We start from the raw sequence: 26,061 nt of genomic DNA on the forward strand, positions 1-26,061 counted from the left end.
ATGTCCATTGAGTCGGTGATGCCATCCAACCAGCTCATCCTCTGTCGTCCCCTTCTCCTCCCACCTTCAATCTTTCCAAGCATGAGGATCTTTTCAAATGAGTCAGTTCTTCACATAAGGTGGCCAAAGTTCTGGAGCTTCAGCTTCAATATCAGACATTCCAATGAATATTCAGGAGTGATTTCCTTCAGGAGTGACTGACTGGATCTCCTTGCAGTCCAAGGAGATCTTCTCAAGAGTCTTCTCCAACACCACAGTTCAAAAGCATCAATTCTTCGGCGCTCAACTTTCTTTATAGTCCAACTCTCACATCCGTAATGACTACTGGAAAAACCATAGCTTTAACTACACGGACCTTTGTTGTAATGTCTCTGCTTTTTAATATGTAAAGTAATATGTAAATATGTATTTAACATGTATTAAATGCATATTAAATAATATTTAATATTTATTAAATGCATATTTAATATGTAAAGTAATGTCTCTGCTTTTTCATATGCTGTCTAGGTTGGTCATAACTTTTCTTCCAAGGAGTAAGTGTCTTTTAATTTCATGGCTGCAGTCACCATCTGCAGTGATTTTGGAGCCCAAGAAAATAAAGTCTGTCACTGTTTCCATTGTTTCCCCATCTACTTGCCATGAAGTGATGGGACCGGATGCCATGATCTTAGCTTTCTGAATGTTGAGTTTTAAGCCAACTTTTTCACTCTCCTCTTCCACTTTCATCAAGAGACTCTTTGGTTCTTCTTCGCTTAATATGTGTTGGTGTAAATTTTTTTGGTATTTATCCTTCTAGTGCTCTCTTGGCTTCCCAGATCTGTAGTTAGGTGTCTGACATGAATTCTGAAAACTTCTCAGCCATTATTACATCACACATTTCCTCTGTTCATTCCTTCCTTTCTCTATTGTGTGTATGCTAAACCTTTTGTAATTGTCCCGTGTTCTTGGATATTCTGTTCTTTTTGATTCTTTTTTTCTTTTTGAATTTCAGTGTTAAAGGTTCTACCGACATTTCTTCAAGCTTATTGATTCTTTCCTCTGCAATATTCAGTCTATTGATGAGCCCACCAAAGGCATTCTTCATTTCTGTTACAGTGTTTTATATTTCTAATATTTATTTCATTCTTCAGGTTTCCATATCTCTACTTATATTTTCCAATCATTCTTTCATGTTGCCCACTGTTTTCATAAGACCCCTTAGTATATTAATCATAGTTGTTTTAAATTTCTGGCCCGATAAATTACAACATCTTTGTAATTATTTTCAGATACAACAATATCTGAGTCTGGTTCTGATGCTGTCTCTGTATCTTCTAACTGTTACTGTCTTTTAGTATGCCATATAATTTTTGTTAAAAGTTGGACATAATGTACTGGGTAAAAGGATATGAATTAAGTAGGCTGTAATATGGGGTTTTATGCTTATCTGGCTAGGAGTTAGGCTGTGTTTATTGTCTGCTGCAGCTGAACATGTCAGAAACTAAAACTGCCTCTAGTGTCCTTGTTTTTGGTCTGAGATGTGCAGATTCTCCCATTGTAATCCCCCTGGGTACTGGCTCCAGGCCTGGTTTCTGCTTCTGGGTATCTGCTCCAGTAAGCTATGATTCTTTGCATCTGCCTGTCTGTCTCTATAATTTTGGGGGCAGTGGTTTCCCCTATGACCCCAATTCTCTGATGGGTCTGAGAGGAATGGTTGATTTTAAGTTTATTCAGCTTTTCTTTCCCCCTGATGTAAGGTTCTTTACATGCTAGACTGGAAACCCAGAATTCATCTTGTTCATTTTTCTTCTTTCACAGGATCAAGACTGAAAGCATTTTAAAGTAACTGCAACGTGATATAGTTTAAATTCTGTTTCTTGAATAGGAGGGAGTGAGTACATGATGTTGTGGATCAAGTATCTAATTCTAAACGTGAAAATCTTGTATTAAATTTTTAAATTTAATCCTTATCAGAGAATATCTGAAAGAAAAAGCATATAATCAGAATCTGACAACTGGAAGAACTCTTAAATGTTACCTATTCCATAGTTTATGTATCTTTTTATTAATATTTTCTAGAACTCCCAAAATCTTAATGGATTTGTTGATGAATCATATGGAAAGTGAATTATATTTCTTGAGATCAACTAAAGGTAAGCAGTTAATCATCAGAAAAAACTTTTCTTTTCTAAATGTAGAGGGTGGTTTTTTTTTTTTAAAGTAGATTGAATACATGTTTTATGCATGGCAACTATTTCATTTTCATTTTCAGATGGGGCTGGATCACTCTGAAAAAGGGTAAAACACTAATAGTTTAATGAGTGTTGACAACTCACTAGCAATGAATGTGTTTAAAGATATGGCTTGGAAAACTTGGATGGTGAATACAAACAGGATGGCTGTTAAGATTTTAATTGCTTTGGTCATGTTCAGAGACTTAATGTTATGAGTCACAATGTGATGATGTCATTTTAACTGGGGAGTAGATCTAACGATGGAACTGGCTGAATCTTCAAGTACACTCTGCTTCCTATTTGCAACAGGTTGCACGTGAATTTCCAAATCTCATCCTTAAATCCTATTGTGGAACAAAGACAATATTCCTTACCATGCAGTATTCATTTCCAGGTGTGATAAAGTCTGTCGCCTGAAATTTCCCATCACAAGCCTCTAGGACTTTTTCAAAGGTTGGCTCCTCACCAAAAGTATAAATAAAAATAGACCCCTGTAAATATACCAAAAAAGAAAAAAATAATGCAATTGTTGTGTGTTCTGTTGAACAAATAGTTATTAAATGTTCCCTGTAAGTAATAAGACACTGTGTGGGAAAATGTGATGGGAAAGTAGAGATAAACTCAGTAAGGCCCTGACCTTGAGGAGCTTAAAATCTAAACACTTGTTTTATTGATTCTTGCATTCACTCATCAATTAAAATATTCAATAAATAAGACTTCTTTCCTCCATTTCCAGGCATTTGTTTTTTAGATTATAAAACATAATGAAGCACTTTTTCCTGACTTCAAAAATTATGTTTATTTTTGCAGAAAGTTTGAAGAATGTGGAAAACCAAAAAAGTTGTTGCTGCTGCTGCTGCTAAGTGCTTCAGTCATGTCCGACTCTGTGCGACCCCATAGACAGCAGCCCACCAGGCTCCTCCATCTCTGGGATTCTCCAGGCAAGAACACTGGAGTGGGTTGCCATTTCCTTCTCCAAAGCATGAAAGTGAAAAGTGAAAGTGAAGTCGCTCCATCGTGTCCAACCCTTAGCGACCCCATAGACTGCAGCCCACCAGGCTCCTCTGTCCATGGGATTTTCCAGGCAAGAGTACTGGAGTGGCTTGCCATTGCCTTCTCCAAAAAAGTTGTTAAGATGAACTAAATTCTATCACATACTAGACCATGATGGGTACTAATGAAACTTTTAAATAAAATTTTGTGAAACTTGTAGAGGTGTGTCTGAAGCTGTTACTTTAAAACTTGTTTATCATTCTCAGGTTCCAAATTCACCTCTCCAAAAAAAAAAAAAAAAAAAAATCTACCCTGTACCTTATGCATCTCTGCCAAGTGACTATACTACGGTATGGTTACTAGCAATAAGAAGTCTGTTTTAAACTGATCACAAGTTCTTCATGTTTACTTGAGTTAAACATGAATGTTTTTATTCTTGTTTATGTAAAAAAACACAACTCTGTAAAGTCTAAACTTTGGTAGGTATTTATTGATTTTATCTTTCATTCATTCCTTCAACAAATATGGAGTGGACACACTGTGCCAGACACAGCTCTGGATGCGGGGGCTACATCAGAGGACAGAACAGATAAAAATTCCCTGCCTTTATGGAGCTTACATTCTACTGGGGGATTCAGTCAATAAATAAAATATCTAAATAATATATATTATAAGTTAAAGAGCAATAATTATAGAAAGAAAAAAAAAAGCAGGGAAAGAGCATATGACATGGCAAAATAAGAGGGTAGAATTCAAACCTGTGTGTCCAAGAAACACGTTACTGAGAAGGTGAGTTTAGGGAAAAGACCTGAAGGACATGAGGAAGGTATTCATGCGGACTCTGTGGGGAATGCATTCCAGACAGAAGGACAGCCAGTGCTCTCCGAGGGAGGAGCAAGCCTGGTGAGCACAAAAGGCTTACATCATGGCCAGCATGACTGAAGCAGGGTGAACAGGAAGACCAGTGGGAGATCAGGCCAGGGTGGGGAGTGGATTCCACATCATGAAGAACCTTGTAAAGCATAGTAAAGATTTTGGCTTTTGCTCAGAATAACATAGGCAATCACTGGAGGGCTCTGAGTAGTAGAGATGCTTTTCTCACCTTGGCTACTGTGTTAAATACACACATTTATTCTATTAAGTACTGAGAAAAGTATATTAAAATCTGTTGAGATGATGACTTGGCTTTTCCTTGTCATTTTGTCATGTTTTGCTTTATATATTTTGAAGTTATTTTATTTGGTACATATATATCTTAAAAGTTTATAGACTTCTAGTGAATTTAACCTTTTACTATTCTAAAATATTAATAAACTCATTTGTCCTTAGGAATGATTTTTGCCCAAAAGTCTATTTTGTCTAATATTAATATATCTCCAAAGACTTTCTTTTGGTTAGTGTCTGCATGATATATCTTTTCCTATCTTTTTATTTACTTTCAATCTTTAATTTGCTTTCAATGTTACTATATTTTTAAGAATTTACTTTCAATCTTATGCTTTAGATATGTCACTTGAAAACAGTGCATAGTTAGGTTTGGCTTTTTTTAATCAAATATGCTAATATTTGCCTTTTAACTAGATCAACTATTCTGTTTTGCTTTAATTGTAATTACTAGTATATTTGAGATTAAACATTACACTTTAATTTATGCTCCCTGTTTTCTTCTCAGTTGTTTGTATATCTTTATTTCTCTTTTCTTTTCTTCTTTTGGGTGGCTTTCTTGAACGCTTCCACTTTGCCCCTCTATTATGTGGAAATTTCATCTGATGTTTCAGTTCTTTTTTGGTTACCTTACAGGTCAGAACACGTATACTTAATTTATAAACATCAGAAGAACTTAAAACCTTTCCTCTCTCAGCGGGTGAAAGAATCTACCTCCCAATGCAGGAGACTCAGTTTTGATCCCCGAGTCTGCATGATCCCCTGGAGAAGGAGATGGCAACTGCTCTAGTATTCTTGTCTGAAAAATCCCATGGACAGAGGAGACTGGCGGCCTGCAGCCAAAGGGTTGCAAAGACTTAGACACAGCTGAGTGGCTGAGCACGCAGCACAGGCCTTTCCCTCCAGCTTCACATTATTGTTGTTGTTTTATACAGTCAGTCTTCACTTACCTTTCTCCACACATTTACTACTGTTCTTCATTCTTTTTGCATCACAGTCTTTCCTTCTGGGATCATTTTCCTTCTGCCTGAAGTACATTCTTTAGAATTTTCTCTAGTGATGACGTACTAACAAATGCTCACTTCTAAAAATGTCATTTTTCATCCCTATACTGAAAAGTATTTTCCCTGGGTATAAAATTCAGTGATAGCAACCTTATTTCACTAAATCAGGGGTCAGCAAACTTTTTCTATAAAGGGACAACCAATAAATATTTTAGGCTTTGCAGGCTGTGTAGTCTCTCACAACTGCTTAATACTATCATTGCAGTGTCAAAGCAGCAGTAGACGATACATAAACAAGTGGGTCTGATTGTGTTCCAGTAAAATTTTGTTTACAGAAACAAGCAGGAGGCTGGTTTTGACCCAAGGGGTCCACAGTGTGCTGACCCCTGAACTACATGGAAGATATCATTCTAATCTTTCTTTCTTATGTTATTGCCAAAGAAGTCAGCTGTTAGCCTAATTGAAAGTCCCTTGAGATAATCTGGTTTTCTCTCTGACTACTTTCAAGATTTTCTCTTTGTCTTTAGTTTTCAACAATTTCACACTGGTAAGTCTGGGTGTGTATATCTTTTTATGTATCCTGCTTGGGATTCACTGTACCTCCTGAAGCTGTAAATTCATATCTTTAATCAGTTCTGGAAAATATCTCCTTAAATATTGCTCCTGTCTGACTCTCCTCTTTGGAATTCCAATCAAATACATGTTAGATCTTTTCACTATATCATTCATTTCTCTTACCCTCCTTTCTATATTTCGTATACTTTCATCTCTTGGGTACATTATGAATAACATCTTCCAGTCTATCTTCATCTGTTCTCTCTTTGGCTGCGTCCAGTCTTCTGTCAGACATATTCATTTCATTTTTACTGTAAGCATATTTTTCTTTTGTATGATTTCTATTTGTGTCTTTCTCCCTTCTCTTAGGTTACATTTTTTATTGTTTTCTGTCCTCCATAGATACTTCAAGTTTTTCATTTATTAAAACATCATTAACACAGTTGTTTTAACTTCTGGTAATCACAGAAACTTAAGTCTTTCCATATTTTAGTTTCAATTTCTTTTAGGCAAAAAATCATTCAATTTTACTTGTAATTTATCTAAAATCATTGCCCAACAATATAAACTGCTATTCCTGACTTAGGAGTCTTCCTAACAGTATAATTCATGTGGGCATTTGATTTTATCCTGCATTTATTTCCCTCCCTTCTTCTCTTACGGAACCTATACTCTCCTTAGCGAACCACCCATTACCACAATCTCAGTTTATGTTTGAGTAGATGACAGAGGATGAGATTGTTGGATGGCATCACCGACTCAATGGACATGAGAATGGGTAAACTCTGGGAGTTGGTGATGAACAGGGAGGCCTGGTGTGCTGCAGTCCATGGGGTCACAAAGAGTTGGACATGACTGAGCGACTGAACTGAACTAAACTGAGATGACCCTACCTAGGCTCCAAGGTTAGACGTGTGACCTAAGCCTGGTCAATGAGAGTTTAGAATCCCTCTGGACATAGTAATTGACCCAGGGGTAGAAAGGTGACCCAAGTTAGTACAATAAGTCCAGTTACAGGACATTTTTTTCCCAACTGGTATCTTTCTACTAAGGTCACCAAGAGGATAAAAATATAAAACTGGAGTTTCAGGACATTCTTTTGACACTATCTTCATAGAAAGGGAGGAAGTAGAGAGGAAACAGAGCTAAGATATGGCAGAAAAACAAGGCTAATAGCAACACGGGAGCGCCCAGATTTATATCAATTCCTTGCTTGCTTTCAGTTATATATACACAAAAAGAAGAAACAACACTCAAGTGTTTCCTGGACTTTTAAACTGGCTGATTTTTCATTCGCAAGCTAAAGAGTCCTGACTAGTAATGGATCATTATGCAGCACATTCTGCCCTTCATTCCTGTCATGCAATGATGATAATAATAATATCTGAAAACTTATCAAGAAATCACCATCTAGCATACCTTGTCTATCTGAATCAGCAACATTCTGTAACTAGGAGAAAACATCAAATGTTCCACTGGCCTTTCAACCTCAAGAAAATCCTCTACTTTGTAATTTGTATCTTTAATAAGTAAAGAATACACAAAGCCATCCTAGAAACCAAAAACAATAAGATAAATGAAAATTAGTCTCAGTCCATGCATAGTATACTTTCCTCATCAAATCAGCTAAGATTTATTGATTAGTATCTACTGTTCATTTTTGGAAACATCATCTATGTTTACATTATCTAGAATGTTCTGTCTTCATACCTTCATTTAGCCAATTTTTAACCATGTTTCCTGGTCAGTTTTTAACTTTTTTTTTTCTGACACATTTTCAGTTACCTAAAATTTTGCTAATCTCCCCTTTCTTTGAACTTCTTTAGTATTTATCACCTTACCACATTCTTCTGGATAAAGGACGTGGGGTAGATGAGGCAGGGTTTACTGTATGGCTGGTATTCAGCAGTCTCCTTACTTCAAAGGACTTTAGCCTTAATGTATGTTCTTTAATCATTATTGTGTGCATTTCTTAAATCTCTAAATGACTCAAAGGTGGGGAGTGTGCTGCTTATTTCCTTTGTATTCTCCTTTCTAGTTTTTCACACAGTGCTAGAAACAGGGCAAGTATCCAGTGAAAATGGGTTGGTTAAATGTTGATCAGTAAGTTGTAAACAGTTTTAGGTTAATTTAACTACTTTCAAGAAGAACTTAAGTTATTTTTACAGTAATGAAAAGATTTTGGGCAAACTTAGGCATCATTTCTAGGTTAGACCCCCTAATGACTAAGAGGTATTTGTGAGATGGCTTGGTTCAGACTTGGGACCTGGGGAAAAACGTGCAAGGTGCTTTCTGCAAGATCATCATCACTCTCCATCCCTCACCAGAACAGATGCTCCAAGCTTTCCTTTAAACTAGATTAAAACAAAACAAAACAAAACAAAAAAAACCCACCAAGGGTGACTTGAAAAGGACAAATGCAGACTAAATGTAGAAAGAGGTAGTCCATTGCAAGGTTGGGGAGCGGAGATTATGAACTAAATGTAGGTTTATGAGCTCCAGACTGCTTCCTGTTGGTGGAGCTTTCATTCTGACAGCATTTTGCAGCTGCCCTTAGGTTCCTAGAGGTGTGATTTGTGGCAAAAGAAGAGACAAAGCTAACAGTGGTTTGGGACAGCTACCAGTAGACCAGAGATTTTACTGTAGGTCAAACCTTGATTACAACCACATGGAAAAGTAACATGGTCTGGCCCCTTTTCTTACTTAATGAAGCTGTGTGCCCTAAAAAATGAGAAAGGACTTTGGAGTTTACCATGCTTGGGTTCAATTTCCAGCTTCTCCACTTACTGGTTGGTGAACTCTGGAAGACTTGACTCCTTTGAGTGTGTGTGTGTATGTATGTTTTGGGGTGGTAGATTTTTAAATTTTATTTATTTGCAATAAGACAGACATATGATAGTTCACTATAATGTTTTCTATAATTTTGTATATATATATAATTTGTAATAAAAGGTTTTACAATAGCATCCCCTGAAAAAACAATTTTAATTAATAAACTGACAGAACTTGATATCACATATTATGGTTCATCATAGTAAATGGCAGTAAATAGAAATTTTGTATATTTTATTTTTCCATTTGACATATTTTTTAACCATTTTAAATTGAAGTATAGTTAATTTACAACATTGTGTTAGCTTCATGGGTTTATATATTTTTCTTGAAAGCAATTAATTTTGAAGAAAAAAATACATTACAATTCCAGAAGCAAGCACGCCTCCCTTCTGATATGCCATGGTGACTGGACTGAGGAGATTTCTTTCAACTTTGGGAAAGAAAAACAAAGTGAAACAGGTGACAGATAATTAAAAGTGCCATATAGAGTGATTAGTCTCACTTGCTTTCCTAGGGCTATTCATTTCTTTGTAATTCCTTTTTCTACAGATCAACTTCCTATCAGAATACATGCTATGATGCCTCTCAAACAATAAAGAATAAAAGCTACTTTGCAATGGTTACTGATGATAATGATAAATTAATAATTAATGATAAATCACACAAGTTTTTTTTTTAATGTTCTGTATCATCAGATCTATGGGAGTAACATTGTGGAATTATATAGTAAATATATTTCCTTTTTTAAGGAAAGAAATTATCAGAGATTTTAAGAGGCTGGGGGGAAAAAAAGACAAAAACGATATTATTATTAAACTGTATACTTAAGATTTGAGTATTTTATGGCGTGTAAATTTGTACCTCAATAAATAAAACGTGGTGGATTTTTAAAAGTAAAAATAAAAAAAGATTTATAAGATCTTTGTTATTAATAAAATATTGTCCTGGGGGAATGTCATAAAAAGCACACTAGCTTTTATGTAGATAAACTGCAAGAACTACAAGATCAAAGGCTCAGAGACACCTGGCAGACTTTTATTTGTCGCATACTACCTGCTCAGCATTTTGCCAGATGCTAAGACACATAGTGCCCTTTCCTCCAAAGACTGTTCACCTCCCAGTAGCTTCTTCTCTTTAATCCACCTGCCACCAGAATCCATTGCTATGAACCTGGCCTAGTCTAGATGCCTGCTGCTTATAGCTACTCCTTTCCTAAACTATGGATAATTTATGTCTGCAAGCACAGTTCCAATTGGGGTACATCTCCACTCAGCAGTTGATGTCGTTCTACTGTCAGATAGATTAGGTATAAACACCTCAGTCAGATTCAAGGTCAGATGTGGTATCACTTAGATGTCCCTTTATCACCACTATTTCTGCATAACACTTGATGCTCCAGACAAACTGGACAACTTCTTGTTTCTCAACCTTCCCCATGTTTTCTCGTTTACATGGATACCATTGTCCAAAATTTCACCTACCCTCATCTCTGCCTGTGAACCTATCCTTTAAGGGCTATTTCAAATGCCACCTACAACAGGACTTAATTTGGCATTTTTCCCTCAACTGAATTCCCATAGAGCTTTATGACGCTTTCCTCACATCTTGATTTTTCTGGCTGCAATTATCTGTCAACTTGTCTTATTCTCTTTAATAAAATATAAATACCTTGAGGCTATTGATTATGAGATTATATATTTGCCACCTATATCAACTCAAAGGCAGCAGTGTCCTCCACATTGTAGAAGACAGAAAACATTTATTTGGAAGTATTTTAATATATGTATAATGAAAATGATAAGAAATAGTATATAGGATGGAATTAGTGAGCAATAAAAGACTACGTACAGGGACTTCCCTGGAAGTCCAGTAGTTAAGACTCTCAACTTTCACTGCAAGGGGTGCAGGTTCGATCTTTGATTGGGGAACTAACATCCCATATGCTGTGCAGTATGGCTAAAAAAAAGACTATATACAACTAAGTCCTAAATTGTATAAAACATCACAAAATAGGAATTTGGAAATGAGAAATATTGTTTATAATTCACTTTACAAACACAAAGAGGTGCCAATTTACCCTCTAGCAATCTCTGGGATTAAACTATAGAGCCAAAGTTGAAGTCACTGTTCCTAACTTCAGAGTTGATGACTAATGGGAAAGACAGTCTTATTTAACTTATATGCAGAGTATATCATGAAAAATGCTGTGCTGGATGAAGCACAAGCTGGAATCAAGATTGCTGGGAGAAGTATCAGTAACCTCAGATATGCAGATGATACCACCCTTATGGCAGAAAGTGAAGAAGAACTAAAAAGCCTCTTGATGAAAGTGAAAGAGAGTGAAAAAGCTGGCTTAAAAATCAATATTCAGAAAACTAAGATCATGGCATCCAGTCCCATCACTTCATGGCAAAGAGATGGGGATACAATGGAAACAGTGACACACTTTATTTTGGGGGGCTCCAAAATCACTGCAGATGGTGACTGGCAGCCATGAAATTAAAAGACGCTTACTCCTTGGAAGAAAAGCTATGACCAAACTAGACAGCATATTAAAAAGCAGAGACATTACTTTGCCAACAAAAGTCCATCTAGTCAAAGCTATGGTTTTCCCAGTAGTCATGTACGGATGTGAGAGTTGGACTATAAAGAAAGTTGAGCGCCAAAGAACTGATGATTTTGAAATGTGGTGTTGGAGAAGACTCTTGAGAGTCCCTTGGATTGGAGATCCAACGAGTTCATCCCAAAGGAAATCAGTCCTGAATATTCATTGGAAGGACTGATGCTGAAGCTGAAACTCCAATACTTTGGCAACCTGATGCAAAGAGCTGACTCATTTGAAAAGACCCTGATGCTGGGAAAGATTGAAGGCAGGAGGAGAAGGGGATGACAGAGGATGATATGTTTGGATGGCATCACCAACTCGAGGGACATGAGGAGTTTGAGCAAGCTCTGGGAGTTGGTGATGGACAAGGAGGTCTGGCGTGCTGCAGTCCATGGGGTCGTAAAGAGTCAGACACAAATGAGCAAATCAACTGACTGACTGGGAAGGACAGTCAGGCACAGGAGGCATTATATTTTGATAACAGCAGAGGATGAGGCTCTAACAAAGATGTGAGTCTGATGGAACCCCAGATGGGGCACCTGAGTTTGCCTGTAAGTTGGAGTGAGGACACAGAGGCTCCACAATGGATAATTTCACTAGGTAGAGAGGAAGACATGGCATCCTAGACAAAGGTAACTCCCAATGCCTGCAGGCAGAATTTAGAGAGAGTACAGGAATGATGAGAACTTCTATGAGGCTCAAGTGGGAGAGCTGAAACTGGAATGACAGGCCAGAAGAGAGACTTATTCTTTAGAGAGCTGAGGGATGGCATTGTGAACATAAGATCAGAGGGTGGCCCAGGCCCGGAGAGTACAGATGAGAGTAGTGGGAAGAGTGAGGTGGGGGGAGTGTGGCAGGCTGGGGTAGGAAAGCTGAACCTAATGGCTTTACTTTCACAGTGGAGGGTGAGTCAGGAAACAGGAGAGGGAGTATATGAAGACGTGTAGATGGGGAAGACTTGCTGTAGGATGTGGTGTTTGAGCTGCAAACTGGAGGATTCAGAGTGAAAAGTGACAAGGGAATGAGCTGGCTGTGAAATGTCTGTGAAATGATGGGAAGAAATGACTGGCTAGATCAGAAAACTCATACTGGGGAGTAGTCAGAAATACTATCAATGGTACAGGTAAGAAAAGATCAGAGAGGGCTTGAAATTAAGCCATAGTCATCCTTGAGTTGTTCCATGTCCAGTTCTAACTGTTGCTTCCTGGCCTGCATAAAGATTTCTCAAGAGGCAGGTCAGGTGGTCTGGTATTTCCATCTCTTTCAGAATTTTCCACAGTTTATTGTGATCCACACAGTCAAAGGCTTTGGCATAGTCAATAAAGCAGAAATAGATGTTTTTCTGGAACTCTCTTGCTTTTTCCATGATCCAGAGGATGTTGGCAATTTGATCTCTGGTTCCTCTGCCTTTTCTAAAACCAGCTTGAACATCAGGAAGTTCATGGTTCACGTATTTGCCGGGAGCCAGCGTGAGGAATTCCACCCGTGATAAGTTGCTATATCTTTGCTGTGTAAGAATGTAACTTTATTTAGTGCTTTCTGAGAGTGGCACCACACCTTGGGAAGATCAACACAAATAAGTCTTCTGGTTGACAAATCCTTATCAGAAAAAAGGCTGTAAAATGTTAATTGGCCCTTTTGGCTGGAAGATGATGTAAATTACCTAAGACTTGTGTGTACAATTAGGTATGCAGAGAGAAAAGCCTGGTTTTGATAAGAGTTTAGACTGCTAACGCTGCACAACTTTGTGTTACCCATTGATCTCCATGTTTTATCTAAAGTATAAAAGGCCTTCTGAATAATAGAGGATGGAGCCAGCCACTGGACTGGTTTCCCCCGTGTCTCTCTCTTTCCTCTCCTCTTCACTCTAATTTCAGGCTGAATTCCCATCTGGGGCGCGGAGGCTCGCCAAGTCTACTTACTTGCCCTGGCTGTTAAGACCCGCGCGAAAGGGAGCCTAAGGCGAGGCACCCTTAGATATTCAAGCGAGCGCCAGTGGCCCAACATAGATGGTGCAAATTCCTTGTCTGGAATTTTATTGGCCTTCCACGTAATCCAAGTTATTCAGCCCTCTTCCTCCACTTAATTCTCCTACTACACTATTTCTTCCTAATCTAATCTTATATTAATAAATAAGTTTTCCTTGCCAACTCCGTCCACCCTTCGAATTCCCTGGATCCACTGGGGCTGGACCCCGGCACATATTGCTAAAGCCTGGCTTGGAGAATTTTGAGCATTACTTTACTAGCGTGTGAGATGAGTGCAATTGTGCGGTAGTTTGAGCATTATTTGGCATTGCCTTTCTTTGGGATTGGAATGAAAACTGACCTTTTCCAGTCCTGTGGCCACTGCTGAGTTTTCCAAATTTGTTGGCATATTGAGGCCATATGCAGGCCAGGAAGCAACAGTTAGAACTGGACATGGAACAACAGACTGGTTCCAAATAGGAAAAAGAGTACATCAAGGCTGTATATTGTTACCCTGCTTATTTAACTTATATGCAGAGTACATCATGAGAAACGCTGGACTGGAAGAAACACAAGCTGGAATCAAGATTGCTGGGAGAAATGTCAATAACCTCAGATTTGCAGATGATACCACCCTTATGGCAGAAAGTGAAGAGGAACTAAAAAGCCTCTTGATGAAAGTGAAAGAGGAGAGTAAAAATGTTGGCTTAAAGCTCAACATTCAGAAAACGAAGATCATGGCATCCGGTCCCATCACTTCAAGGGAAATAGATGGGGAAACAGTGGAAACAGTGTCAGACTTTATTTCTGGGGGCTCCAAAATCACTGCAGATGGTGATTGCAGCCATGAAATTAAAAGATGCTTACTCCTTGGAAGAAAAGTTATGACCAACCTAGATAGTATATTCAAAAGCAGAGACATTACTTTGTTGACTAAGGTCCATCTAGTCAAGGCTATGGTTTTTCCAGTGGTCATGTATGGATGTGAGAGTTGGACTGTGAAGAAGGCTGAGTGCCGAAGAATTGATGCTTTTGAACTGTGGTGTTGGAGAAGACTCTTGAGAGTCCCTTGGACTACCAGGAGATCCAACCAGTCCATTCTGAAGGAGATCAACCCTGTGATTTCTTTGGAAGGAATCATGCTAAAGCTGAAACTCCAGTACTTTGGCCACCTCATGCGAAGAGTTGACTCATTGGAAAAGACTTTGATGTTGGGAGGGATTAGGGGCAGGAGAGGAAGGGGACGACAGAGGATGAGATGGCTGAATGGCATCACTGATTTGATGGACGCGAGTTTGAGTGAACTCCGGGAGTTGGTGATGGACAGGGAGGCCTGGCATGCTGCAATTCATGGGGTCGCAAAGAGTCAGACACGACTGAGCGACTGAACTGAACTGAACTGAACTGATCCTTGAGTTAAACGTGGAAAATGGTCAAGAGGGGCAGTGTTGATGTATGGCAAAACAAATACAATATTGTAAAGTAATTAGCCTCCAATTAAAATAAATGTTTAAATTAAAAAATAATAAAAATTAGAAAAAAAAGAAAGAGGGCAGTTTGGCAGGGATGGGATGCCTCGTTTGGGTCAACTATGGATTAAGCTCAATGAAATCAGCTCTACGGTTGCTGCAGAAAGCAAGGTGTGAAAGAATAAGAAGAATTAGAGTGGAAAGTGCATTGGTTAGGTTGGAGATCTTGCCCTGGTGAGACTCCCTTCTCAAAGTGTCTACATGTAGCTTCACACAAGGTGATACTGGCTTCTCTGACCCAGGCCAACTCTGATGGGACCAAGAGTGGACACTTGATCTAAGGAGAACAGATCAGATTCTCTCAGAAATGCTAGTGAGGCAATGGAAAGTAATTTTCAAGATGGCGGTTGGTCCTAAAGGAAGGTCTCGTGGAGAAAGAGTTACTGTGGAAGGCAGGGAAGGGCATATTAGCTGATTAAACAGGCATATTATGAAGAGGGCTTCCCAGGTGGTGCTAGTGGTAAAGAATCTGCCTGCGAATGCAGGAGACGCAAGAGATGCAGGTCTGATCCTTGGGTGGGGAAGACACCCTGAAGTAAGAAATGGCAGCCCACTCCAGTATTCGGGCCTGGAAAATTTCATGGGCTGAGGAGCCTGGTGGACTACAGTCCACGGGGTCACAAAGAGTCGGACAGAACCGAGCAACTGAGCACCTATGTATGCAGAAGGATACAGCATAGTAGGAACTTGGACTCTGAGGTCTTATTGTCTGGGTTCAGGTGTCAGCTCTATAGTTTACTAGTTATGTGAATTTGGGCATGTTTCTTAAGCTCTTAAGGCCTCCATTTCTTCATCTATATCATGAAGATAAAAATGTATTTCCTTATGAACTTGTTTTAAGGATTATGTGAAATATGTATATCGAGGGTAGAAAGTCTAGAGCATAAAACACTTAATAGCTAAAAGAAACATCCAGAGGATTTGGTAACTAACTAGAGGATAAAGAAGAAGGAGGAATCAAAGATGTCTCTAGAAAGAGAAAAATACGGAACAAAACATCCATTGTCAAGTGCAAAACCATCACCAATGGCTACACTTCTGGGAAAATGAAGCAAAGCAGTTTCTTACCCCTTGGTGGTCCGTCTTCTATCTTACTAAGCACAGTTACCTTCAAGCTTTCTCCATTAACCATTAAAAGGTGACCCTCTTCACAGCCAACGTACAGGTCACTTGTTGGAGTCCAGCAGTGCATAGTCGGGTGAAGCAAAGAATACAGATCATCTTTAGGCTTCAAGGAAAGATTTAAAACCTTGTGTTAAGACAACAGTCATGGCTTAAGAGCCAGAGAAATACTTAACAAAAACAATTTCCAAGATGAAAACAAATTAATATGTCTACATGCATTTATTGGTCCTGCCCTTCGCCCAGAGCTAAATGAACTTCTTCCTGCTCCATTTCTCTCTCTGCATTTTAATTCCCTAGGGAAAATATTAGGGGTTTTTGCCAACATATTGAGAGTTCTAGTGTCATAGGTTTTTTGCAAAAGTCTTGAGTAATAATTTGTACACTATTTCTTGGTGGACTTTTTGATATCTTGGATCTAAGAAAGCCATTGTTTAGCGAAAATCACCCCATTTGAGGAAGATTTGGGTCAACCTTTTCTTTCCTGGTTCATGGCAGGGGGCATGAATGTGATTTTTCTATGGAGTGGTTGGCCTCAACCCTCTGCTTAGTTCTCTGTAACGGAGAATGAGAAGAGGACCCTTGGTCTGGTTCTCAACGCCTCTCTAGTTCATGAAACATCCTACCTGACTTTGATTCCATGGAAAACTCAGAGAGAAATGCACAAAATCTATGGAATGTACCTAGAAGAAAAACTGGCTTTGGGAACTAAAACTAAGGGTCTGTGGCAAAATTTTCCTGTAAAGGACTAGGTAAAAAATAAGCTTTGTGGACCACATAGGTCTCTGTTATATCCTTCTTTTTTTTTTAACACTTAAAAAATATGTAAAAGAACAGTCTTAGCTTGTTTGAAGTCACATAAAGGCAGGTGATAGTTTGCTGATCTCTGCCTTAGATGATAATATCTCAGTATTATGTCCCCTATAGCTTTAAACACTCTGTCCAGCAGGGGAGAGGCCATTCCCCCTTTCTGTCCACACAGAGCAGGCCTCCTTGTAAGTCCTGGACCACCTGGCTATCTTCCCAGAGGTAAAATATTTTGGACACGTGCCCTCACCTCTGCCCCCCAGAGCACTGATTAAGATTCTGAATTCAGGGTCCTATAAAGTAAAATAGCATGGCATTCTTTCCTTTCTATTTAAACAAGTCAAAGATACTACACTTTACTTTTATTTATCTATTTACATATTTGTTTATAACAAAACATTTAGTACTATCTTGGGTTTTTTTTTTAATGCTATACTATATTTAGAATTGCATTAGCTACAACATAACGTCTTTGTTTTCTTTAGGCATCCTTATAGCCATAAGAACAGAAAACATTTTTAATAAGCTAATGGCCAAATTAATAGAATTGTTATATTCTTTGAGAGATCCATATTTATTTCATTCATTTATTCATTCATCTACCAAATATTTACATATCATGCACTGTTCTAAGCACAGGGATATAGCAATGAACAAAACAAACAAACAAACAAACAAAATCTACCCTCATGGGACTTAATCCTGGTGAGGGAAAACAGAGCAAAAAGAAATTAAGGAAAAAGAATTATATATACATACATAAATAAAATATTATGTGTTGAATGTGCTGTGAGAGAAAAATAAAGCTGGGGAAGTTGGAATAGGTCTCGTGGTGGGGGAATATGGTAAACCCATGTAAACAGCCATTTTTTCCATTCAAAACTTGATCATGCAGGCCACCATTGTAATAAATACTCAATTATTTAAATAGCATATACTGCTCTTTAATTTAGGAAAGGTAAAGCAGGTGTAGCCCTGCCAAAGTAATTATTCTACTGAATTCCCAACTGATACAAATTTTTGCATATTAGTATTTCCACAAACATTTACTGGGTGTTGATTATATACCATGTATTGTACCAGAGAGATCTCTTGTATTACTAAGATTATCCCTCTTCTCAATAGGACAATCACCTATTGAGCGAGAAGTAGTATCAACAAACATCAGAATCAGAACACATGGTAGTTTATAGCAGAAGAGTATTTAAATATTACAAGAGAACCTACAAGAAAGCAATTTGTTCTTCCTGATGGAGTGAAGGAAATGGACAGAGAGAGAACTGTCATTTGAGATGGATCATGAAATATGAAAGCATAAGTGCTTCATACATAGAAGCACTTCTCATTATAAGTTTTTTAAAGGCTAGGTCATCTTGTCATCTTTAGTGTATGGTTGGTCTATTTCATGCCCTCATAGCCTTGAATCCTTAGAAAATAAAACTTGAGTCACAATTTAGCCACCCAGTGGGCATAAAAAAGGGACAAAATCACTCAAAAGAATTAAACTGTTGCTGATCAACAACGTTTTTGTGGTATCTGAGATTTGACTCAGAGGGAAAAGAGTTACTGACTACCATTATTTAATCTTCATAATTTAAAAGTTCCCTGGTTGTCTTGATGACATTTGACTGTAAATCACAAAAAGAAAGACTCTTTCCTAGTATGGCAGTGAACTTGAAAATTTTTAAAAAACCACACATATCTGGTTCTCATAATGTTAGTGAACATATATGCCTCAGAGGGTGAGGATTAAAACTTGGAATTTTCTTGCCTTAGTATATTAAACTAGTACTGTGTGCAGTTTTATTTAAGATAAACCTGGGCTTGTCTTCCTATTATTTTTTTTTCATCAATAAATATGTTCTGTGCCATTTAAAAATAAATGTGATATTACACGGTATAAGCAGAAAGAATAATTTTCAATTATGGAAATGGAAAATTTTAAAAGAAAAGGTGCCGACAAGTGTTTAAAATTATTTGTTGGTAACACCATATCCTTGCTCAGTCCTCTGGAATCAAACATTTTGATCACTTGAAGACCAAACATAAAATACTCGAGCCCAACTTAATAGTGCTTTAGAAAATGTAAGCATCTGAATATGTGTCAGAATACTTGAGCTTTAAGAGGAATTTCTATTTAGCAATTTTTTTCAAGGTCGCTGGAAAAAGAAAACTGGACACTTCAGATTAAATTCACCATCTTGGATATAGTTTCTGCCCAGATAACATCTGCCTTTGATTTCCCCCATGCTACTACTGGATACTATTTCTAATGCCCCAAATAAGTTGTATAATGTGATCCTTGCCCATTTAAAGACCTATTATGTGCTTTTCTACTGTTAGCTACAAGAGAGATAAGGGGACTGTTTAATATTTGTAATTTTATAAAAATCCACATTTGTCCATTTTTAAGACCTTTAAATAGGTCAAATCCTTACTAATTTCTTTGCCATTGGTACTGGGCCACAAGAAACTTCATTCAAAGGAAGAGAATCAAGACGTTTGAGATCGAAGTTTAGTTACACTTTCACGTGTATAGACATTACTCAATATGTTAGTAATGTTTTTCACCTTATTTATCCATAAGATGAAAGAATTAAATAGTGTCAAAATTGACTTCTAATTTAAATGTAAAATAAATGGCTTTAGTAACAGTCCCTGTATAATTTAGAGATGTCAAACTTTAATATTAAATTTCTGTTTTCAGGAAAAAATTGCAATGTACTGAGTTACAAAAGTCCTAGGAAAGAAATATGTCTGTTTATTATGAGCATTTTTTAAAAATGGTAACTCCATATTTAAGTATTTAAAGAAGGCATTTCTGTACTGTTAAAAGTATAGGCATTTCCTGTACTATTAAAAGAATTAGCTATTTTCTATAATTTGAAAAAGTGAATAATCGTCGTCTTTTAGAGGAAATACTAAGAGCATACAATCTTTTCTCTTACTTGACATTTTTTAAATGATAAGAACAATTGCCTGAGTTTTAAATGCTTTATGTAGGATCCATGAAGTTGGTACACAGGGTGAATGATGGGGTTGAAATAGTTGAAAATGTGGCTTCTTTGGTATCAAAAACTAAACATAGAAACATATTTTCCAGTTGTAAATCGTGAAGGCTGAGGTGTTTGTTTTTACTCTGCTGCCCCACTGTGGCTGAGTGTGGTTGCATTTCCAAGGTAAAGACTTATACTATTAACAGGAATTCGTTATCTTCTGTAATCAGGAAAAGTGAATAATTGTCATCCTTTAGAAGAAATACTATAAGCATACAAATTTTGCTTGCCAGAGACTTTTTCATAAACCAATTATCACATGGGACTATTTGAAACATCTGTAGCCTAACTCTCTGCAGTGGTCAGAAGCATTTGGGAACCTCTACTTCCGTTCTCCTTAGCTTGGAGCTTTCACACAAGTGTTCACACAACGCAGGTTCCAGAGGCACAGCAGAATCCAGCTCCTTACTTTCACCCCAAAGACCCTGCAGGTGTCACTCTCTGCCCCCAGCCTCCTTATTGATCATCACTGTGCCTTACTCCCCAGGTCCCTGTTCACTGTGCTCCAGCCACAGGATTCTCTTCTCAGCTCCTCAAGAATACTGAATTCTCTTCTCTCCCAGGGCCTTCGCACATGCAGTGCCCTCTGCCTGAACACTCTTCACCCTGCTTATAGCAGGAGGAATGCCCCCTCGTCCTTCAGAGTCATCCCTCCAGAGGCCTTCCTTGAGCAGCATGTTGATCTCTCCCTCCCCTCCATTCCCATCTCCCATTTATCCTTTTATAACATTTGCCACATTTTGCAACGATTTACTGTATCTCTTTACTTTTGGTACTGACGTCGCTGTCTCTCTCCCTAATAGAATGGATGCTCCGAGAGGTAGGCCTATGCCTGGTTGGTCACCACATGACCCTGTTGTCTAAAACTGTGCCTGTTATACACAAGGAGCTTGATAAGTATCTGCTGAATGAAAAAAAATGAGTAACTGTTGGCAAACTCCCTTACGAAACTTCCTTCCACTGTTTTCCAGGGCCTCATTCTCTCCTGGATTTTCTCCTATTTCTGTGACTGCGCCTCCTCAGACTCCACTTCTTCCTCCTGTCTTTTGCAGACATTTTCGTCTCTGGCTGTCTTCCCTGACACCCTCTCTCTCCTTTCCCTCACCCCCTGCCCATTCCCCCACCCCATGCTCCATGCTCCCACTATCCTCTCTGCAGTAATGACTCCAACTTATTTCGTCTCCAGCACTGCCTTCTCTCCGACGCTAGGTCCACGTTGCCCGTGTCCACCTGGCATCTCCACCTGGATGCCACCCAGCACTCCAAAGTCAGTATGTCCAACTCTGAAATCACAGCTGGGCCTCCTGCTTCAGTTAGCAAGGGCCATCATCCTCCTAGTCACTCAAACTCAAACTCAGAACTCCGGAGCCTTCATCTCTCATGGTCTCCAGGGTTAATCTGTAATAAAAACCAGGAAGATCCTCTCTCTCTTGCCTATCTCATGGGATGGTCATGAAAGCCAATAGGCACACAAGAAGAGGGGCCAGGTCATTACCCTGAAAGTTTCTGCCTCTTCACCCACGAGTCCGGCAATGGCTGACACAGGGAGCACAGGTCCATAGATAGGGTCCTTGGGCAACGACTGGGGAAAAATGACATCTGTCTCATTAAAAAATGATCCATCTTCCAAAGGCAGTTTTACTGACCTGTAGGGGCAAAAAAGACGTCCGAATAATCAGATTAACAGAAATTAGTCACTGATGGAACTGCTTCATATAAGTGGTAAGCAAAGTGGGAGGTGTTACAACTCATTAAAAAAAAACAACTAACAGAAACCAGATAAAAGAGTAGATTTAAAACTATTTATCGTAAAAGGACAGATAATACACAGTCATGAATCAAGTACACAGGGATTTTTCAAACATTTTAAAAGTTAGTGTTCAAAGCAGCAATTGGAAACTTCAACGCTGCCAGGGGTTAGGCTAGTGCTGTGTGACCGGGTGGGACTGCGGCAGATGGGAAAGTATTTTCCCTCCTGTGAAAGAGTGGAAAATATATATATAGGGTCTCTACCTAGTTTCCGGGCACAGAGTTCCTGAAACTCTTATAAGTTCCTAAGTGCGTTAGGAGCTTCTTGTGTTCTATTGAGGCGATTCTGGGTGGGCTCCTGAAAGGCTCCTGAATGGGTACTGCTCGCCAGAAAGACCAAGCCATGACTAGAGGCTTGGAAGTTTCAGCTTCTACTCCCATCTTCCAGAGAGAGCAGAGGAGCTAGAAATGGAGCAAACTGATCATGTAATGGTAGGGAGTCGGGAGAGCTTCCAGGTTGGTGAACACTTACACTGGGAGGGTGATGCGGTCTAACCAACTCCCAGAAATGGGACAGAAATTGCTTCATTCAAGACCCTCCAAGACCTCACCCCATGTGTCACCACCTGGCTGCTCATCTGCAGCCTTCATCATATCCTTCAATAAACTAGTAAACGTCAGTAAGTGCTGTCCTGAGTTCTGGGAGTTGTTCTTGCAGATTAATGTAACCCCAGGAGAGGGTCATTGAAATCTCTAATCTGTAGCTGGTTAGTCGGAAGTACAGGTAACAACCTAGTCTGCAGCTAGCATCTGAAGTGGAAGGGGGAGGGCAGTCTTGTAGGACCGAACCCTTAGCCTGTGGAATCTGGTTCTATCTCTAGGTAGAGTTTCAGAATTGAGCTGAATCATAAACACCCAGCTGGTATCATGGAGAATTGTTTGGTGTCGGGGTTGGGGGGGTGGGGTGTCGGTGGGGGCGGGTGGGAACTTCCTCCACAAACGTCAGAAATGAAGTGTTCATTGTGATAGTAAACAAGACTCATGAAGAAGAAAAACACAGCAGGGAAGAACTAGGCTTTTTCTGACAAAGAAACAGAAAATCTAAGAATTTTTTCTCTGTACACACCTCCTAAAGCTGGCAGGTGCCACTCAGTTCTAACCAAGAGGGTTTGCTGGATTGTGAGAATTTTGATTTCAAAATTTCAAGAGAATATCAGAATCTAGAATTGATGAGAAATTTCTCAAATTTTAAATATTGGTAACTAACTCAAATGAAAACATATGGACCAAAATTAACATATATGTAGATTAAACTCAGCTACCTTTACAACCTCTGGTATCAGGAATTTATTTTCAGATTTACCATATATTTACTTTTAAACTATAACATGGTTATAAAGATGAGTTTAGAGAACTCATGGCTTTACGTGTTAAGTTCAAAACGTCCTTGGTTCTGTTTTATGAATGATGAATAATTTTGAAAAATCATCACGCAAAAATAGTATTTACCACTCAAATGTAAGGCTTAACTAAGTATTTTCAAATCCTGCTTGTTTTCTGATCCAGAACAATCCACTTACTTTATATTTTCTTATAGAAAAATCACAACTCAACATTCAGAACTGGAGAAGAATATTCAAGGGAAACAAAACAAAATGTGATAAATTACTTGTCTGCCCTGGCAAAGATCTGATAGAGACATTATCCACTTTATGAAAAGGTACAGTGTTGTCAACTCTGCCCTGAGACTGATTTGGCTATTCAATGGATTCTCTTGAAAATGAAATTGAGACATAAAGAATACTGAGGAGAAAGAAGTGCCTCTCTTAGGGTTCTCCAGTTTGAAAACTTTATTAACTAGCTTCACATTTCTCTTTAAGAAGGCAGGTTTTCAAAATCTGCAACTTCGAGAATGTGCATGTCCAATGTCCCCTTAGTCTTTGACTTTGGGGAGTGTGCAGAGAATGGTAGGCTCAGGACCACCTTAAGTCTTTGGACTCTTTTCAGCAAGGGTACCGTGATCATCAACTATCACCAGGACATTGGTCTTTTAACTTCTCTTTGACCCAGTCCTATTGAAATAGGCAATTCCATGACTTCACTACATGCGATGACCCTTTTGTTTATAGACAATGTGGCTGGAGATATAATCTATACATTTCCCATATCTAAAATGTTCTTATTTTTGAGACTTCAATTGGGTATCAAAATAATAGGAACAAAAAACACAATCTTTTAGAAATACATATATATTTAATACAATAGGCATATTTTGAAATGGCGAGAGTAAATACAACTTTGGAAAATTAAACCATGTTGTAATAAGGTTGATATTTAAACTCAATGGGAAATCAAGTTAAGAGAATCCCTTCAAAATGCAACCAACCACTCCAAAGTATGGGAAAAGATGTTTTAACATGTGTGTATAAAGCCATTTAATTCACCAAATCGACCCAATCCCGTTACATGAATGCAACCAAAACTCCCCATTTTGCTAGCTTGTAATGAAGTCTCTTACTTTGCTTTGAGATAATGTTCCTGGTTACTTCTTTCGATGGTCCACACAGTTACTGCACTTGGACTTGACAAGCACAGCTGGTGCCAATTCATGGGGTTAAAAGTCATCTGGCTCACATCTACACCGGGTTGTGACTTCCTGCACAAAATGACACCTGATTCCCAGTTCCTGAGACAAAATTGCGTTTGGTGAAAAATACTTCATTTGAATTTCATGTCTTGAGAACATATATCTAATTATTGGGTTGGCCATAAAGTTCATTCAGGCTTTTCCATAAGAGAGAATGAAAACCTGAATGAATTTTTGGCTATTCCCAAAACTTGAAAACAACTTACATAACTTGAGAATTTATTATATAATTTATTAATCTCTTATCTTAATATCAAAGTTAAAATAATCATGCTTATAATTATAGTGTACCCTCCTAGGAAAGCAAGACAATTATTTTAAAATATTACTCTGCAATGTGCTAATAAGGCTGTTTCATGCTCCTTATCAAATCTGGATTTGACCCATTTATATCTAGAAAGTGGAAAGTACCATCACATGTGCTGAAAAGTATAGGTGCCTAAATCGCTTAGTACTACAGATGAGTACTCCTTATGAGTTGAGATGCCCTGTATGCACTGATACCAGCTGATCATTTACGGAGTTTTAAAAATCACAGTAGGCTTCCCAGGTGGCTCAGCACTAAAGAATCCACTTGCCAATGCAGGAGATGCGGGCTCAGTCCCTGGGTGGGGAAGACCCCCTGGAGAAGGAAATGGCAACCCACTCCAGTATTCTTGCCTGGGAAATCCCATGGACAGAGCAGCCTGGCGGGCTACAGTCCATGGGGTCTCAAAGAGTGAGACATGACTTAGGTACTAAACCACTACCACCTGTCCCAGGAAGAGCCCATAGGGTTATGCTCGGTTACATTGTTTGGGTTTTGCCCCTTTAAGAACTAACAAAAATCATATTACTAGTAGTTTGCTGCTACTGCCACTGCTAAGTCGCTTCAGTCGTGTCCGACTCTGTGCGACCCCATGGACTGCAGCCTACCAGGCTCCTCCATCCATGGGATTTTCCAGGCAAGAGTACTGGAGTGGGTTGCCATTGCCTTCTCCTGTTTAAACCAGTAGTTTAAAACAGATTAATTCATTTACCCACTTGAGAGAATATCTTGAATGCCTATCATGAGCAAGGTCCTTTGCTAGATAAAATAAACAGAAGAAAAATTCACATGAGCTGTCCCCTCATAAGGAGCCAGAACTCCACTCAGGGTTGTGAATTGCAAACTAGAACTAAATTGTGTGGAGTTCACCCTGTTTCTTGGCTCCCTCCTGCTCCCACCTCCTTCCATCCCCATCCACACAGGTCCCATCCATCACATTAACTAATCTCTTGCTGGTATCACTGATTCCCTGGATTGTTTTTACTTTCTGCCTCAGATGCCTGGGAAAACACATCAACCCTGGATGGATATGGCTGAAAACCTGAGCTGCTGAAACAAAAGAACAAATATCACAGGACTATGTTTGTCGGTGATATTATAAATCCATGTTTACCACCAACGAGGACCCTCATATCCTCCTTTGTTTCTCTGGTTGGTTCTCTTTCCTACTCTCTAAAGTGCTGATTTTTAATATTCTCCATTTTCCTGAAGGCTCTAACTCCTCCGGCTCCTTCTTACTCTCAGGAAATGGCCTTGACTTCAATGAAGAAAACAGAGGTTATCAGCTGAAAATTCCTCCAAATTTCTGAGATCGAGTGTGACAACCTGCCAAGTTCTGTATCATTCTTTCCTTATCCTCTTCTGTTACAATGGAAGACATATCCTCCCTTCTGCTTAAGGCCAGTTTTACCACCTGTGCTTTGGACCCTATAGGTCTTGACTTCTGAAGAACATTAGTTTACCCATTATTCCTTCTCTTTTGCACCTTTGGGCTCTCCCTCTGTCCT

At 38.7% G+C, this 26,061-nt stretch overlaps 1 protein-coding gene across 3 annotated transcripts in view; it reads right to left on the reverse strand.

The window, feature by feature from the left end:
* Positions 1-26,061, reverse strand: part of CFAP43 (cilia and flagella associated protein 43) — a 114,834-nt gene that overhangs the window by 73,256 nt on the left and 15,517 nt on the right. For all 3 annotated transcript variants that reach the window (XM_012102884.5, XM_060405176.1, XM_027960224.3), the window contains exons 4-9: positions 24,118-24,285; positions 21,346-21,496; positions 15,934-16,093; positions 9,127-9,194; positions 7,349-7,480; positions 2,588-2,704 (exon numbers count right to left, since the gene is read on the reverse strand). In XM_012102884.5, the coding sequence (XP_011958274.1) occupies positions 2,588-2,704; positions 7,349-7,480; positions 9,127-9,194; positions 15,934-16,093; positions 21,346-21,496; positions 24,118-24,285 (796 nt within the window). The remainder of the gene's footprint in view (positions 1-2,587; positions 2,705-7,348; positions 7,481-9,126; positions 9,195-15,933; positions 16,094-21,345; positions 21,497-24,117; positions 24,286-26,061) is intronic.

The sequence above is a fragment of the Ovis aries genome, chromosome 22 (genome assembly GCF_016772045.2).
Source record: "Ovis aries strain OAR_USU_Benz2616 breed Rambouillet chromosome 22, ARS-UI_Ramb_v3.0, whole genome shotgun sequence".
Lineage (NCBI taxonomy): Eukaryota > Metazoa > Chordata > Mammalia > Artiodactyla > Bovidae > Ovis > Ovis aries.